Source organism: Scomber japonicus, chromosome 2, assembly GCF_027409825.1.
Source record: "Scomber japonicus isolate fScoJap1 chromosome 2, fScoJap1.pri, whole genome shotgun sequence".
In the NCBI taxonomy this organism is placed as follows: domain Eukaryota; kingdom Metazoa; phylum Chordata; class Actinopteri; order Scombriformes; family Scombridae; genus Scomber; species Scomber japonicus.
Window position 1 is genome coordinate 17911947 of NC_070579.1, and position 18616 is coordinate 17930562.

At 39.1% G+C, this 18616-nt stretch overlaps 2 protein-coding genes across 3 annotated transcripts in view; both read right to left on the minus strand.

The window, feature by feature from the left end:
* The window catches only part of npnta (nephronectin a), a 48846-nt gene extending 35171 nt beyond the window's left edge, over positions 1-13675 (minus strand). For both annotated transcript variants that reach the window (XM_053331512.1, XM_053331504.1), the window contains exons 1-2: positions 13407-13675; positions 3832-3932 (exon numbers count right to left, since the gene is read on the minus strand). In XM_053331512.1, coding sequence (XP_053187487.1) covers positions 3832-3932; positions 13407-13477 — 172 coding nt within the window. In that variant the 5' untranslated portion in view covers positions 13478-13675. The remainder of the gene's footprint in view (positions 1-3831; positions 3933-13406) is intronic.
* A 4389-nt stretch (positions 13676-18064) lies between these two features.
* The window catches only part of gstcd (glutathione S-transferase, C-terminal domain containing), a 44405-nt gene continuing 43853 nt past the window's right edge, over positions 18065-18616 (minus strand). The window contains exon 11 of the mRNA XM_053331493.1: positions 18065-18423. Coding sequence (XP_053187468.1) covers positions 18233-18423 — 191 coding nt within the window. The 3' untranslated portion in view covers positions 18065-18232. The remainder of the gene's footprint in view (positions 18424-18616) is intronic.

Sequence of the window (18616 nt, forward strand, 5' to 3'; positions counted from 1 at the left end):
AACTGTATATCACTGAAAATGCACTCAGAAATACAAATGCTGAACAAATGTTCAAATGCTCACAGCGGCAGTAAAATGTTCATGATGGCAGCTGGGTAGAATAAGTAGCTTCAAGGGTAGCTCTGCCTGCCGGATGGCCTGTCAGAACTTTATAAGTGGAGCTTCAGTCTACTATAAATCTAAAGCGCCTGTCTCTCTTTCTCCATCTGCCTGATTTTCTCACTTGTCTCCATCTCTTGACGTCTCCAGCAGCAATCATCTTTAACTCCATACCTCTAAACCATTTCCCTTACACCTCAGGATTTCTACTTTCACCAACTTTTAGCTTTTGCTCTCCTCTCTCCCTCACTCTTCCATTTCTGGGGGCTTTAGCTGATACATTAAATTCTTCATTCTTTGAGAAGAGTTGCACAAACCCATCATTCAGCAGTGTGGCTGAGAAAACTACAATCTGATAGCTCCAATCTAAGCTCTTCTATCACCACATACATTTAAGACCTGAAATCTGTGAGGACTGTGTACGCTCTCACACATGCAGACAAAGGTGCACTTCCATACACATACGTGCACCCATGATTACACTCCCTTTCTTCCCTAAACCTTTGGCCTCCCTCCTTTTTGGTTGAAATCATCATCTTAATGACTTGATGGAATACTGATTGTAGTCTCAAATATATGGATTTGAGCTGTGCACCTGGTCAGGAGCATTTGAAAGTATTAAGGTAAGCACTCAGAGAGTAATTTAACTCACAGAACAAATATGGTTTTGTTGAAGAAAATGTGATAAGTACCAGCTTTATAGGCTGTTTAAGCTCAGATTTTGCTGATATTTTTGGCTCAACATGGAACAATGTGGGACTCCAGAACAACACAGAAAACATGTTCACACACTGCTGTTTGGCTGATTGTTTAATTGATGCAAAAATGTATTTTTGGAATGTGCTTAATTTCTTATTCAAGAAATGCCACCTCTGATGTATTATCATGCTTGAATTCTGGAGGCAAAACAATGATTGTTTCAAGGGACTGTAACTAGGCTACAGCATGTGCTGTGTCAACTCTTTTTTTAGATATGAACTGGGCAAAATATGAGTACACAAAAACATATCTTGCCCCTAATCCATCTTTTTCTCCCTGGTCCAAAACAAACATCTACTCCACCTTGAATTGTCTGGACATGGGAAGGCGTGAGGCATGGAGCCCAGTCCAGATGCATTGGGAGAGTCAGGCTTTGAGATGGCTGACTCCTGCCAGGATCACTGCTGAGTCTGGCCCCATGTTCAAAAAAACACATAACCATAAAATGATACAATTGAGCTGTCTGAGTAAAACAGTGGTGCTTTTGCTCAACTAATTCCAACACAGATTATGTAGTTTAAGTGTCAAGGCCTGGGGAGAAGGTAGGTGGTTTCTGAACAAGGCCAACTATTGCAAAAAACATCTAATTTTAAAGCATGAAATCAACCCCCCTGAAGCTACGACTCTAGGTCTGTCCCAAAAAACATTAGCATAACTTATTTTTCTGTCTCCAAGTGTTTATGTAAGAATAAATCATCATATTTTGTTCCTAATAGACATGATGCAGGAGGTGGATAAGATAGATTTGTCTTGCAAAGACCTTAGGTTCATCTGGCTGTGCTAAAAGGAATACAAAACACTGGGGCCATAAACTCAAGTAAGAGGGTCTGTATTCTCCTGAACAGAATAAGAAATATTGCAGTGCACTCAAACATTGAAGTGAAAATATGGAACTTCGTCTCTTTTATTTGGAATTCTACTGGTGTTAAAAATAACCACTAAATTCAAGGAAATGAGCTGGACAAGTCAGTCAACAGACTGATTAAAAGAGCCAGCTCAGTCTGTGGCTGCCCCCTGGACTCCATAGAGGTGGTGGGAGAGAGGAGGGTTGTGGCCAAACTGTCCTCCATCATGGACAACACCCTCTGCACTGTGAAGGCCTTAAGCATCTCCTTCAGTGACAGATTAATACACCCCAAGTGTAAGAAGGAGCGCTTCCGCAGGTCCTTCATTCCAACTGCAGTCAGACTGTACAATGCTGCACTACAGTTGTGTATATATACTGTATATATATTATAATTGCATTTTAGGGTCCTTTTACTTAGTTTTTAATTTTATTGTTGTATACATTTGTTTTAGTTGTCACTATTTTTTGAGCTGCTGTAGCAATGAATTTTCCCCACTGTGGGATCAATAAATGTGTCTTATCTTATCTTATCTTATCTTATCTTATCTTATCTTATCTTATCACTTTAGGAGCAGCAGCACCTTTGGACCTAACAAGCAGTGTGTGACATATTTCCCACAAGAAAAAACTTAAAATACAATGAATTAAACAAAAGGTCAGTAGTAGCATGGCATGATGAGTTTCAACAACATAGATTTAAAAAATGATAATTTCAACAATGGTAAACACAAAATGAGTGGATTAATACACATAATCTAATTACCAACATGCAGGACTGTGAACCCTTTCAGGCCTTTTCCACTACAGAAATCTAATGAGATGTAACCTGGAATAATCTAAACATTTTAGACCCTTTAAGACTTGAGATCAGTTAAGATATTGCCAAATTTTGCCTTGGTCTCAACTGCTTTTTAATTATGAAATTTTTTGGATATCCTGGTTGCAGTAGAGAAATGGTGGTTATATTTTGTTGGATTGGCTAATTATGATCTGCAGCACTGCCAGCAATCCCATGACAGTACCTGGAATTTGGATTTAGAATCATTTCCTGACAAGTGTCAACATTTAATTTCATTAGCACATCCCTAAAGTGAGCAAAGGTTTATTTGCTTCATTGACGAGTGTTAGATGAGATGATTGATACCACTCTCAGATATGGACCAGGAAAGCTGGATCCCCAGTTTGCAGTCTTTTTGCTAAACTAAGCAAATGGGCTGCTGGCTGGAAACAGCTGCAACAGACCAGTACCAAAGTAATATAGATTTTCTCATCTAACCCTCAGCAAGAAATTCAATAAGCATATTTCCCAAAATATTGAACTATTCTTTTATGATGTGGGTTGCTGATTTCCTGCAGTGGAAAAGGCCTATTTATGTTCTAACCCTTTCCTGATCAAAGCTCCATTGCAAAGCATTAGCTATACCATCGCGAGCACCAAGCCATGCAGAGGATTTCACATTTGTGAGGTAATTGGCCAGATTTGAAACCCATGTTAGTATATTCACACTTCTCTGGGTAGCATTGCAGGAGAGCAGAGGAACTTTACACATTCTAAATATGTAAACATGTCACATGTGACTATTTCATATGGAAGCAATTTGATACAAGAGTGTGATGATGTGCTATTAAAAGAAGAAATGACAGGACACATCCTCTAAATCCTTTAAATGGCAGTGCTGAATATGGCGATGAGTTGAAGTCTGTACATCTGACAACGCCATGGATTATGTTCACTATTCCTGTATATCTTGTTCTGGTAGCTGCTAGCTAGCTTGTTTTTGAGTAAGAATCTATAATCAGTCTCCTAGCTACCCTTAAATATGTCCACTTACAGCTACAGTCTCTCTTATGATGGCAACCCGCAGTGTGAATATAAATGTCAGGCAGTCCTCCAGTACATACAGCCATTACCATCAATCTTTATTCAAAGATTGTCCCAGGTGTGATGCTCCATTAGTCGTATGTGCCTCTGTTGTGACAACGTGCATGTGTGTGTTTCTCTGAGCCTTTAGTGCCTGTGGTGGTGTTACATTGTCTCCTCTGTCTAATAGCATCTTTGACCCCAGCTTGAAACCTGGCAACCTTGTTAGCCCAGTTTGCCCCCACCAGCAGTTGCAGGCACTCACGCTGGCAATGACCCCAGGAGCGACGTGTCCATCCCCAGCAGCAGTCCACCCTGGCCCCGTATCGACACAGGCCGTTGGACGAGGCCATCTGCCGTGGCCACCTGTGAGAAGATGACATAATTAGTTCACAGCCAATTAAAATGTCTTGATGAAAAGCGGGGGTCATTTCAGTGTTGTTTACAGGGATTCAAAGCCTTCACATGATTTCATGTTCCTGCTGTAGATGTTTTTAGGTGTACAGTGAGTGGGACTGAAGGACTTTCAGAAATTCTGTCACATATTCAGGAAGAAAAACACTTATGGTGCACTGTTTCATTGTGATAGTAATGTCAGGCTAGAAAAAAATGTGTGCAAATATATTTTTAATTAAATTAAGCCTTGAATTAACAACTATTTCTATTAATCTATTTCCTATTAATCTGCGGATTATTTTCTTGATTAATCGATGTATTATCATGTCAGAAAATATTGGAAAATGGCCACTACGAGGTAACATCCTCTAAGCACTTTTTAAATCTTCTTTTACATAAAAATATATTAAATTTACTATCAAAAAAGGCAGAGAAAAGGAGCAAATAGTCACATTTAATTAAATAGGAAATAATGCTTGAAAACTAGTAAATAGTTATAGTAATAATTCATTTACTGTCAACAGACTAATAAATTAACTGACAAATTGTCAAATCTTAATTTCTATACTTTTATCGCGTACATTGAGATAAAATATAAAACTGACCCTGCTGTTGATTTTCTCAGGGTGTTGTAGACTGACTTTTCTAAAAATGAATATCACTGCCTTACTATAAGATATTATCTTTGCTTCACACAAATAAAACTGACAGCACCTCAAATCGTGTTGGTGTGTATGATGTCAAATTGGAGACCTCTCTTGAAAGCCTGCCAGCCCTAATTCGAATTTCAGTGTTGGTGTGCATCTGTGCACCAGTGATGCTCAAATCTGAGAAGGTTTATGAGACAGATTAGAAGCTATGTACAGCCAGGTGCCCTTGAATATACAGTATGCTTTCCATCTCCATTTATCACAGCAACGTATGTCGGTGTCTGTGTCACTGTACATTATGTTGAAACCACACCATTCCATGACAGTGGTAGATAATATCTCTGCTTCAGAGAGTGCGGGAAAGGTATTAGTTTTTATACAGATATAGGTTATTTCCCAAGTACTGCAATTCCTCCAAGAGAAATTACAGCCGGATGTTTTTGTTACACCATGTTCTATTCTGCTCAGAGCAAGAAATAGCTTCTTGGCAGACAGTGCATGTGGATTACCTTTTATCTGTACTGAGGCTCACCACATATTTATGGAGAGAATGAGGCGAAGGAATGAGTCCATTTAAGGATACTGATGAAAATCCAAGCTGCATACTTTGAGAGGCTGGCTCTGAAATGTTACCTCAATTCTAGCAAATAACAAATGAATCAGTAGCTAGGAAAGACCAAGTTGGGTATATTTTTGCTATAGTGCAATGAAGAATGAACTATCCATCTCCTTAAGCATTGCTCTTTTATCATCAATATGAGAGATTTGGAGTATATTAGACTTTTCTGTAGATCACCGAATAAATCCAATATGTGAAATGTGAATAACCTAAACTGCTTATGTAGGTTTTAAGTTGCACAGAGGAGCTGGAAACACTGTAATCCAGTTAAAAAACAAAGGAGCAGTTCTCTTGATATATTCCCTTAAACACAAAAGATGCTTTCTTTTGTTCCTCAATGAGAGAGTGGAGCTGTTGCTCAGTATTCAGGGCACATCCTTTGCTGCTATCCCTGCCTGTTAGCTTCTCTATGCCAAGATGTGGAAATGCTAATGCTTGCCCCTGCTGCCAATCACCTCATTGGAAAAAAACTCGATGGATGCTAAGTGAGAGTGGCAGATCCAGAGAAAATGTTTGTCTGCTGCCTGGCAAGCAGGAAGGTGGTCAGGCAGGGAGAAGCTCCAAGCATACAGTTTAGGAGAGGAGAGGAGAGGAAAGGAGAGGAGAGGAGAGGAGGCAAGTGACATGCACCCACACACATGCACAAATATGTCACCTGCTATTCCTCCATACTGTAAACTTGGTACATAAAACAAAACAGGAGCCTCTCTCTCAAAATCCACATCATTCAGAGGATGATGACACCTTCAAGAAAATCTTACATGTTGTGACATTTCAGTGATATTTAGATCTGGTGACTGAAAGCTGATGTCAAACTAATTGGCTTGAAAGCACTCTGAACTCATCCATATGTGTCCTTACAGTTATCATCATAGAGTATGAAGGCATCATGTGGGAAGAGTTTATGCTGCTTTAGGCATGCCTGATCCTGTATAGCTTAATGGTTTCATATCCCTCCCTATACTGACATTGTTTGATTAAAGAGATATTTTATCTTGTGCCAAAGCTCCACCTTACTGTAAAAAACAGTCACAAGTGAGAAGTTCAGTTTCTGTGTTTTTCACACCAAGTCATACCGTAATGGACATAGATAAAAGTTCTTTTGAAATGGCAGCCAAGACATTAATAGCGGATGCATTAAACCTTTTTGGTTTTGGTCAGGGTTAAGTCATTTAAAATTCCAGTAACTGCTCCTCTTGTAATTATGTACACTAAAGTACTTGTAATTGTATACTGTACAGACGTGAAAGTGGTATCAGTCTCATCTAACTCTATGTAAGAAAGAAAATAAATTCTTGAACAATTTAAAATAGTCATCATTCAATAGTCCCATTATTTTGTCCATCCCTATTGACATAGGTCAATTAAAAGAGAAACAGCAGACAACAGGTCTTTTTGACAACTGACATTTTTTACTGGTAATAGTAAGAGAAGCACAGGTATTACTAATAATATAAACAATAGCTCAGTTATATTCAAGTAGGCCATGACAGTGTGACAGCGACCCAGCATGCATAACAGCAAGACCCTGAAATCAAAGCAGTTAAATGGGATTCGGTTATTAACTTTATCATTTCCACCTGTGTATTCCCTATTGTGACATGTTTTCCGTAGAAAAGACAGATGTGGCTTAGATTAAATAATATGGTCAAGACAAAGCAGTGATGAATGTTTGGTTGTTTTCTAGTATCAGGAGGTGAATAATATGGTAGAGCTGATATTTTTCTTGCTTGGGGGACTTTAATATCTTATATATTGCAAGTCTTATCAACATAGCAGGATCAGAAGGGCATGACATTATGACTGTTTTGAAGACTATGAGCAAAGGAGTTTTAATTCCCAGTGGATGGTAGGTGATAGGTGTCTGGGAGGTCTATTTGGCCCAGTGGGAGTGATAAGAAGACAGGAACCTCATGAGATGCCACAGGTCCTGGATTACTGAATCAAAAATTTTCGACTAATGCTTTCTCTTACACGCTCACATATAAATACATGCACATGCTCTGAGTGAATATGGAATCACCTTTCATGTTTTTACTGCTTCTCTCAGTCCTCTTCATGCTGAATTTATCCTGTGGCAGTTGTACACCACAACCCACTCCCAACTTGAAACTGAGGCTTTAATACAATTCATCAGCTCACTGTTTCTTCACATCACAACTGTAGTAAAATACATATTTTTCATCTCTTAGAACATGTATGGCTTGAAAATTACAACTAATCTCTATCAACAATGGGAGCTACAATGACACTGCACAGAAGAGAAGCATTTTTTTCCTAATACATCTTGTCCCCAGTGATGTTCTACTGAATGGAGAGCAGGCAGATACAATGGACGTGAGCATAATACCTGTATTTATTATCCCAAGACTCTGAATAATGATCCTAAATTGATGAAGGCACTCAAGCAGATAATTATTACCCTTCATGACACCCCCTCTCAAGCACAGGTCTGCCAGACTAAGCTTTGCCCAGCAGAACCTGAGGTTCATACTTGTAATGGAAATACCATACTTCTCCCGTTTTTGAAATGAAAAAAATGCTGGCCAGTGTTCCCTGCCTGAAATGGAAGTGTCCATTGGTCAAAGGTAGTCCTCATTCAAAGTGATGATAATATAAAATCTGTGAATCCATAACATGAATCCATACTGAAGCATGGAAAGCATGATTGCTGAATGGATTTTTCTCACCTATACCCATACATGTTGATTGTCACATCTGTAGCATATTGGGTGATAGACTTGCTGGAACCTGCCGAGCTCAGCTGAAGCCATGAGCATGTGGAGTCATCAGGTATCTGGTGCCTTAATGAACCACCTTGGCTGCACACGCTGCCAAATCTGGATGCAGGCTGCCAAGACTATCATATCAGACTTCCGGGGTGCTTCGCAGTGTATGACTTGAGTAGCCTACTTGTCCTGTTTAATTGTTTTAAAATTCCATCCTATGTACAAAATTAGAAGATTCAGTAATACTATGAGAGGATGTTAGTGGAGTTTTTTGCACTTTTATGCATATCATTGGGCTTTTACACCTGCCAGGAGATCTGACATTGAGCGGGTGGATATCATAGCATTACCCCCAGAGGAATCACACTCAGTCACGAGATTTTTCAATCCCTCCAGTCTTCAACAAATGGCATTGTGCCAGTGTGCGTTCAAACAGAGCTTTTAAGTTTAGATAAAAAACTAATGAAAGGAGGGAGAAGTGATGGAATACTCCTTAGACTTCGGAATTTGGGTCTCAGCGACCGCTGCAAGTTTCCTGTCCTACCAACAGTTTTCTCAACCATGCAGTCTATCCGCAACAGGTTAGATGAGCTGGAAGTTTGAACCACAATCAGACTGGGATTAGGGTCTGTCAGTAAGTGGGTTTGGTAGCCTATTTCGACTGGTTCGGTCACAGACAATTACCAGCAAGTGATGTGGGCCTCTTCATCAGCCAGAGGTGCTGTCACACCAACGTGGCCTGAAAGAATCCCAACAGCTGTTTTTCATCATTATTCACATACATTCACAAGCCAGTGCATCTGTAGCTGCAAAACTGATTGCTAACATAATGGGCACATATACATAATATACTTACTAGGCAAAACTCAATCTGTGTGGATGCCCCTAAATTTATACTCAGGGATAAATTGAACAAGACTCAAGAAGAATTATTGACCTTTGTTATGGTTCAGTGGGTAGTGCTTACAAATCTTTGCTTCCTTCGGTGCATCCTATCACAGTAGTCAAATCGTGAGGTGCCCAAAGATTCCCACCCCTACTATCTTGCCATACATTATATCTGTGTCATCCCAAGCAAAAACATTACTTATCCAAACAACAAGCCTTGGGTAAAATAAAATAGCTTAAATCAGTTACTAATTAAAAGAAATTGACCTATCATACTAGCGATCCTCTTAAGAAAAACATCTCCACTGAAGTGTGTAATAAAATTCGGAAAGCTAAAATGACATATAGGGAAATGATAAAAATACAATATAATAGTGGCGATCTTAGAGCAGCCTACAAAAAGATTAAAACAATGGCTTCCCTTAATCAATCAGCAAATGAGACTAAACAATGGACTGGAGAAGCAACCTGAAAAAAATCCACTATAATACCCATCCCGAAATGTAAAAGAAATCCTCAGGAACTTAATGAGTGTTGTGCTTAAATACATACATATAAATATGGAGTAACAGTGTTCGACTCTCAACTCAAGTTCAATGTAAACACAGTTGGTTGTCAAGGCTGGACAACACAGAATCCACTTAATGTGGAAGCATAACTCTGTAGTATTTTATGTAATTTTTTATCATTAATTCATTGAGTCTTCTAATTTTCTCATTTATTTGCTGGTTTAATGGGTTGTATGTGAAAGACAAAAATAGCCTAAATGGTATCATGAAGGTCTGCTCCAAGGTAATGTGAGCCCAACAAAGAGACTTGTGTTCCTTCTGGGAGAAACAGGTGTCCCAGAAAGCAAAAGGAATTATCAACCAGTCTGACAGTACTGTAATACCCTCAGGCTGGCGTTATAATGTGACCCTTTGGAGAACAAACCGCTACTCCTTCATTCCTTCAGCTATCAGGCTTCTGAACACCAACAGCAGTTAATTTAACTGACTTGCATTATTTTAAACCAGTTATTTAGATGAACTATAACAAAATGTTTTATTTTACTGACTGCTGCTCATTGTTTTCTTGTATTGACCCAAGTATGCTGATCTGTTGCACCTGACTTATACCTTGCCTGTTCTCGGGTTGTGAACATGGACTGGGTGAGCAGCACATGAATTGCCTTTCTTGGGATCAATAAAATTATCTGGATCTAAATCTGAATTAACACATAGCACGATGGGGGATATTGACAAATACCTGAGAAAAGATTTAAAGTGCAGACATTAGCTGGCTTATTAAATGCAAATGCATTTTAGTAATAAGAAGACACACAGCAGGGGAGGATATTCACTGAGCGGCCAGAAAAATACAAACACCTGTATGATGTAATTCAATGCAACACAAAAGCCCTGCAAAAATCACTTCTAAAATGTTTCTGATTCTTATAATAAAATAATGTGTGTGTTGACTCAATTCTAGGCCACTTTTCAGGCTGTACATTGAGGTGGTGCTGTACTGGAATGCATCATATTGACATCTGTCCACCTCATTCATATGTAAAAGCAAAATCTGACAATATAATGCAATGCAGCATATTACACTTTTACATACTTCACATTCATGTGGCAGAGGCTTTTGTCACAACTAACTTACATCAATTAATGGGAGCAATTAAAGGAGCAAGAGCTAGAAGTCAATTAAGTGCATCCCCTCCTATAAACAACTAAGAACATGTTCAATGCCTTGCTGTGTGTGTGTGTGTGTGTGTGTGTGTGTGTGTGTGTGTGTGTGTGTGTGTGTGTGTGTGTGTGTGTGTGTGTGTGTGTGAGAGAGAGAGAGAGAGAGTGAGAGAAATTGTTAAGGGGTGTCTGGAGTGCAAAATGTGGGGAAGATTGGTAGCGACCCTGTGGTCCCACAAACTACTAACTGCCACAAAATCAGCACTGTACAGACTTAAAAATAAATAAATGAAAACTGTACAGGAAGTTTCACAACGGTAAAATCTACTAAATGGCTTTAGAATTGACTGAAATGCATCACAGTCTGCTCACATAATGTGCACCAGTCTCTGCCAAGAAACAACAATATGGACTTGACCTTGCTGCAACTATTACTGTTCTTTCCTATTATTTCTCTGTAAAGAGGATATAACAGCACATGCCTGTATGCCAGTATGCCAGTATACTCTAATTATTTTTATCATTCAATACATTTCTCAGTTGATTTCAGCCGAGGCTCATTGACAATGTCCTGATTGCTTGGTGAAAAATTACAACAAATAACATGGAGTATTGTTATGTTATGTATAAAATGAGATACTGCAGCCTTTTCCTGTAACCTGGACTTGGCAATTAATTCATATACTGTGCATTCTTGTGTTAGGTACTGTAAAGTGCTTCTCAGCAGGCGGTTAGCGATGTCGGACTTAATGTTCACTCTCACACCAGGTTATATTTAAAATGTTTGCCATCATTTGCAATAAAGACGTTGGTATGCTCTCTCTGAATGTTGAGAAAATTATAGAATTTATCTAAAAAAAATACAGCTGTACATCAATGTAATGCTGACAGTGTTTACACACTCGTTCTCAACCGAGAGCCAAATGTGGGTCTGATATTACAACGCCAACATAACCTGGCACCAATCCACAGCTTTGGATTATTACTGAGTAGGTCTGGTATGTGCTGCTTGGCTGTGTTAGATGTAACAATTCAGTGACATCACTAAGGAAGAATATCCTCTGTGTGTTGCTTTTTGTTTTGGCAAAGTCTTCTGTTACATGACAGGAAATCGGCTGTCCTTGAGTCCTCAGTTGGAATAAAAAGTGGCAACAACAGTGCAATGTTTTTTTTTTTCCAGGCATTCGCAGGTAAGCATATTATGTGCTTCTATGGGAGAACAAAATGATCTTGCCAATGATGCCCGTGAAGGACCCTTCAGGAGTAGATGGATAAGCCTGTTAGGAACGCTCTCTAAAAGGCAATAAGCGGGGAAGACAATAAATGGCTTTTTTGCTTGTGCTGGGTCTCAGGGGATATTCTCTCAATGAATTAATATTGAAGTAGAGACTCAGGCCTGAGTAAGTTTATGCCCATAAAAATTGGCAAATTATGACCATGGTGACAAGCCACTCCATCAGCAGGGATGTTAATAATGTACAATATGCTGCTGCTATAGGTTGAAGTAAATGATCATTACACAAAACCAATGCATGAATTATAAGTTAAAGCCCTACATCTAATCAGATCACAGCCTGTCAAACAGATATTAGCCACAGTGATAAAGAAGAAAACTGTCATCCATAATAATATGTATGCTGGCAAATGCTCAAGTAAAATTTTCTACAATGCTCTTTGTTATCATCTTAGTTCTCTGTCTTGTACACACACTCTTTGACTCCTTGCTGATATCCAAATAGCTTCTTTTGAAATACTTTTGACCCCAGCAGAAAAAAACTGAATTGAATGAGCCAAGGAGGGGAAAAAAGGCTCTAGATGTCAAAGTCTATCAATAAGCAGGTGAAATGGCAATGTTGGTCTGAAAGGGCTTTTTGAAATGCATGCACCCCATTTCAATAACAATTACCTCCAATAATCTTCAAAAGTTGCTTTCATTCATTTGAAAACGTGAAACATGAGGAGTTTGCTGTGGGGCTCAGCCTGTCTGACAGAGATACATGAGGAAAAATGAAGTACAATGCTGCCGTATTTGTTGGAGATGTAGGAAATCTGGCAGTATGAGTCTGTTTGTGTAACTCTCACTGTTTGAATGGATTATAGTCCAACTGTACTCACAGCTCTAGAAATCCATCTGACTCACAAAAAACAGTTTTGACTTTACTTACCTCTAAACTGTAAAAGTATTTTCAACAAATTGGCCTTGATAAGAAACAAATGAGCATTTTGCCAATAAACATAAATCCCCCCCCCCCTCCTAATTGCTTCAAGGGAAAAAGGTCAGGACCAGTCCTACATTACAGCCAGCTTTTATTATGCATGAATGTTAAAAAAACAACCAAACAGCTATCATCCATCATGTTCAGCTCAGATACACCTATAGGCTGATCGAAATCTCGGACACGTGCATTCTTCAGGGTCTAGCACGTCTCCACACAGATTCGTGTTTGGACATGAAAGCACCGGGTTATGTGCTGTCACATCGCTTTATAATCAACCTGATATCTGCACAAGACGAGAACCGCTTGGTGTGATTTCACCGAATGTAAACACTGCCTCAACTACAACAGAGTTTACCAGTGCTTTGAGCCGCATTTAAAAAAAATTGTATTAACATAAAAGTTAGATGAATACACTAGAAAAAGAGATGCCAATAATACAGGTTGTAATTTCCTATGAGCAACATGTTTTCAGCTCTAAATAAAGCTTCACAGTTTGGGGATGTTGAAATGACGCTTCAGTTTAAAACCAGCTAAGCAAAGTGCTGCGCTCAACCCAAGCAGCACTTTCGCGCAAGGTGGATAAAACTAACACTCGAGTAATTGCAGCATCAAAAATTAAGTGTTAGTTTAATTCATGAATGCAGATCATGCGAGTATATGCACCCTTACCTGCCATCAAAGTCTGCGCTTGCTCCGAACCAGCAGCTGTACAGCAACATCAACTTTACCCAAAATTCCATGATTTCGAGAGTTGCTTGTTATTTTCCGTAATCCAAAAGCTGTGGGCAGGAAACCGCGGAGGAAACAATTTAGACGAAGAAACAGCACAGTTGCTTTGACCCGCGCTGTAGGCGCACAGGTAGGAAAGGTCTGCTGGCGTCCTTCAGACTGTTCATGTGAGATATTCAGGAGGTGCGTGAGGGAAACCAGTCCGCTGCTTAAAAGTGGAGTAGCCCCGATCTGTGTATGTGTGTGCATGTGTGTGTGTATGCGTGTGTGGTGCGGGACGCACTCTGCCGGGAAGAGAGCGCACAGCTCTGGCTCTCTCTCTCTCTTCCCTCACAAGTTCAGTTAGTGAGCTCTCCAAGCAGCAGCACCCACTCCAACAACCCCCCTACGCCCCTTTCAATAAAAAAACCGGCCAAAAAAACACCTCGGATATCCAAACAGCAGGACTTGTGGGACTTTTAATGTAACGTCGTGACCTGTGTACAGCCAGGAGGAAGAGGCTCCAGACTCAGCGTTGCGCCGCGCATGCTTTCGAAATGCTTTAATTAATTGCATAGCCTGCTGAGGCACGCAGGTGCATCGCCCACCCAGGTAGATGTTACTCACTCAGTAAAGACAATGCAGTGAAAATTACTGGGAATGAATTTGGAGAAGACAAAAAGATGCGCAGCAAAAATGCAAAATGAGTGGGTTTAACACAGATTCAGGAGAGTTTAAATAAATACCAAGGCTTTTTTTGGACCTGTGATTATTCAAAATAACACAAATGTTTTGACTGAAATATTTTGGATATAAAACATTCCAGCCACAGACTGCTTCTGTGTCAGGATTTGTCTATTGCTTCAAGAGAGGAGCAATCAGGTGCTTTTTCTTGAATGCAATTTTCCTATCATGCTTTCTACCACATAACCTACTTTCTGCAAACTTGATGCACCCTATATGAAATTGCTGGTGAATTTCTCTTCCTGTCTGGACACAATGGGAAAAAAGAGATAAATGACTAAGTAACCAAACACAATCACTGAGATGAATATGATGAAGATTTAATGTGACTATGGCTGGTTGTTCAAAATCACTGCTGTCTCTTGATACATGGCACTGTCCGTTTGTTATGCCCTGTCACCCATCTGATGATACATCTTTGTGGTGACATCTCTAGAAGCAAGTGATTGGAGAAATAATGGTTGTAATTACACAATTAATCACATTCTCTTCATGACTGGACTCTATAAATGTGATTCCATTCTCATTTATTACATTTAAAAATGAATTGTGGAATGCAAATGAGCCAAATCATGCCTCATTACCAAACATATTGGAGTGTTGTGACTGATCAAATGAAACTTTAAAATACTCATTTCATTTCACTTATTCTGAGTGGTATTTTATTTAACCAGGTTTTGAGAAATTTTAGTGCCCCTGAGATTTCTACAGCGAACCCCAAAACAGTCTATCTGAATTGAAATTTGTTTTCACAGCACTGACAAATTACATTTGAAAAACTGAACGGTAGCATGTCTTCCCATAAATTATGTCTTGGTTATTTTGGATAATCCGCAGTCCTTGGTGTCAACTGTCATGGAGGAAAGTGAGAAATTACTGTGTATATTTGGAGGACTTGGATTAACTCACTCTTCAATGAACCCTCTGGGGAAAATAAGCCGTTATGTTACATTTTGAACACAACAGCCTATATACTGCAGAAACAAGAACACAATAAACATAAAAATAGAATGAACACAAGAAAATCCTGAACTGGGGTTGCAGAAAGGTGATGACAGATGTGTCAACAAGATGAGAAGCAGCACAGATTACAAAATATCCTGCAAAATAACAGCAGCTGTGACTAAACAGGAGATGTGTGTATAATCATTTGGTGATCATTGATCATTTACTCCAATAATTCTTTATTGGAAAAAGAAATATACAAGCGAAATGATTTTTGGTTTATAAGTGTGTAATGCATGTGAAGTCTTACATATAAAGGAGGAAGCATGATATTTCAGATAAAGGCAAAAGCAGCACAGAGGTCCCTTGCACCCATTTTGTTAGGGCTTGCACTCTATTTCAGTGCCTGCTATAGTACTGCCAAACACATAAACAAGGTCACTGTTTGTCAAAAGAGAAAATTCATACCAAGGGAGGGACCCTAAATGTGGAGCAATGAACTGTTGCACAAATGGTCATAAACACTGCCAGTGTAATGGAATGGAAAAACTGTTGGCCAAAACACCAAAGTGAGCTAAATATGAATTACAAGCAATGACTGAAGTTAATAAAACAATGAAAGCTCCATTATTTCCTGGTAGTGTTTTCCTGCTGCAACAAATTATTCACTTCAGATGTACCTTTGAAAACCTTCAATGATGGTGTAGAGAGCAATTCTGAGTTTGTCCTTTTGCTTAGCGGAAATTATTGCACATTCAAATCTTGAGTCAAGATTTAATGTTAGTAGTTCAACATTTTGGGGAATGTGCTTTTTCGCTTTCTTGTTGACAAATGAGAAGACCGACGTCACTCTCATATCAGTTTAGAAGTGTGAAGCTACAGCCAGGAGACAGTAAGCTTATACTTAGCATAAAGACTGATATTGGCTCAATGTAGATATGTTTTATTGGCTTATTTGTCAATTAATGACAAGAAATTGAAGTGTAGAAATAATAATAATAATAATAATAAGATACTGTATGTTTTGAGACAGTTTGTCCACCAGAGAGTGGTGGCAACATCCTGTCCAGTATTTTTTGTTCGCAATTGTTAAAAAAGAAGTTATGGGTTGTGTAAAGAAATTAATATCAATGGATGTATCATTATCAGATTTTAAAAAACAACAACTCTCAAATATGGTCAGGGAGTCACAGCAAGTTGTCTGGCAGGAAATCGCTATGCTTGGCCAAGAAACAATGCAGCAAATTACACCCAATAAAAGCACAACTTGTCATTGTTACAAATTTGTTTTTGTACAAATTAAAGAAATGAAATATAACATGTTAATTAGTGAGGTTTAGAGGGGCTGGTAGGTTGGACAGGGTTTTTCTAGTCCTTATGCTAAAATTATACATATATTTTGTATACAGTGACTTTTGGCAGAAAAGCAAATAAGTGTAATTCCCAAAATATCAACTATTCCTTTTCTGTGGAGTATTTGCATGTACAAGGCTACTCACTGCCTAAAGGGTAAGATACTCAATATCGCACATCATTTTTGTTCAGTCATGGCTTAATTTTGCTCCAAAAATGTATAAATTCATGTGCTACAAGTTCAGCTCATGTTGTGTACCCTTAGAATTGAGATTTATTTAGAATTAGATTAAAGAAAACGTATTCAGCCCAGTGTGTCATGACATGATACACTGCTTGAAAGGCCTCCTGAATCAAGCTAAGCATTACTAAATACAGCTGCACATGTAGATAGAAAAAGCTTCAGATTTTTCACCTATTCAGTCTAAACAAAGACTCTTGTCACCCTGCAGCTCTGGATGTTTGGGTTGAGTCGACCCACTTCACGCCTCAATATTCTCCTCTCTCACATGCAGTCTTTAAGTAGTTCCACCTCTCCTTTGTGCCTATATGCATTTCTGTAATGTGCACTTGTGCAGAGCCACAAGCATGAACAAGGAGTCAGACGTCTCCTTTTGAAATAATTCCAGTCTTTGGAAGGAACTGTGTCTTTGGCCATTCACCTCAGGATAGATTGACTCTGCTGACTGAATTCAGATGAGCTTCGTGTTGGAAAAGCCTCCACCTCACTCGTCTATTCCCTCCATTGTGAGCTGGAAAAACGGCTCTCCAGCTACCTCCCTAGATTTCTCAAGCAGCTGCAATACACTGTCAAAAGGTGACAACACAGGATTTTTCATATAAACAGATGACCATTTTCACTTGTGAGAATGAAAGCTTAAGGGGCTATACTGTGTCTACAGTACACAGAATGGAAATGTGGAGGGCATTGTGTGATTTTCAGCTACTAGGCTCTGAACACCACGCATCTAATCAAGCACACTGACCTTTTTGCCAGTATCATAAAATATTCATTGCTGCTGAATGTATTACGGGTTGCATACCATATTCACATTCATTCTTTATGAGACATAATCAGTTTCTCTGTAGAATCATGACAAATGCTATATTTTACCTGATGTGATATGAGTTTAAATCCAGTTCCTCACTCTCTATGCTGCAGAGGAGAAGCAGATAATTCCCCATCTCATCTTTAAGTGCAGATGAGTACTTAACGCTGATTTTTTCTTTTTTTTGTTAATACCTGGCAGCTGAGGCAGCTCACTGCTGGTTTCTATCACAGAAAGCTGTATAGAGACTACTTGCAAAAACAGCATGTGGAAGTATGCGTACTTAATTCAAAATGTAGGTGTGTAAATTCCTGCTGCTTCTGTTTACGCTGACAGCTTGATCACTCAGTTTAGGTAAATATACAAACATAACATAGTGAGAGGCTGGTGAGAGACTTGAGCTCTTCTGATACAACTTAGCACCTAATTGAGAGTATCTGAAAGAGTATTTCTCAGAAAGCACTCTTCCACAAATGTATTTCATAAAAAACTTTGACGTTCAGTCTGACATGTGATAGTCCAGAAATAAGAAGCAAACATCTTTTATTTTCTTGAGCCATTCCTTAAAAAAAAGGCTTGTAAAAAAATTCATAAAAAGAAAATGTTGCAGGTGGATAAAAAACACACAGAGGCTGGGTACTTTCTCAAACTCTGACCACACTGAAGATGCTGTGCTGTACACCGGTGCTTGCGGTCCTAATTACACACCGGTGCTTCCACTTGGCTAGCACCATCTTCCAGTCCACTCCTCTGCAGCGGCCTTCCCACCAGCATGTTGTTCTTTGGTGAGCAACTCTCAGGCTCCATGGTCATCACCCGCACTGAGTACCCATGTGTCTCAGCTGCCCACGAGCGGTCCAAGTCTACCAGGCCCATACAATGCTTACCTGGTGTGATACACAAAGAAAAATAAACATTTTATATCCAACAAAAGAGTTATTATCAAGCAATTTTATATTTTAATATTACTATTTAAGGCTGATGCAAAATAGATATTCAAAAACTCAGTGGAGTGCAGATATCTGGTACATGTGCACAGTCAATATGGTGGCAAAGATAACAGAAACAGGGATTTATTCA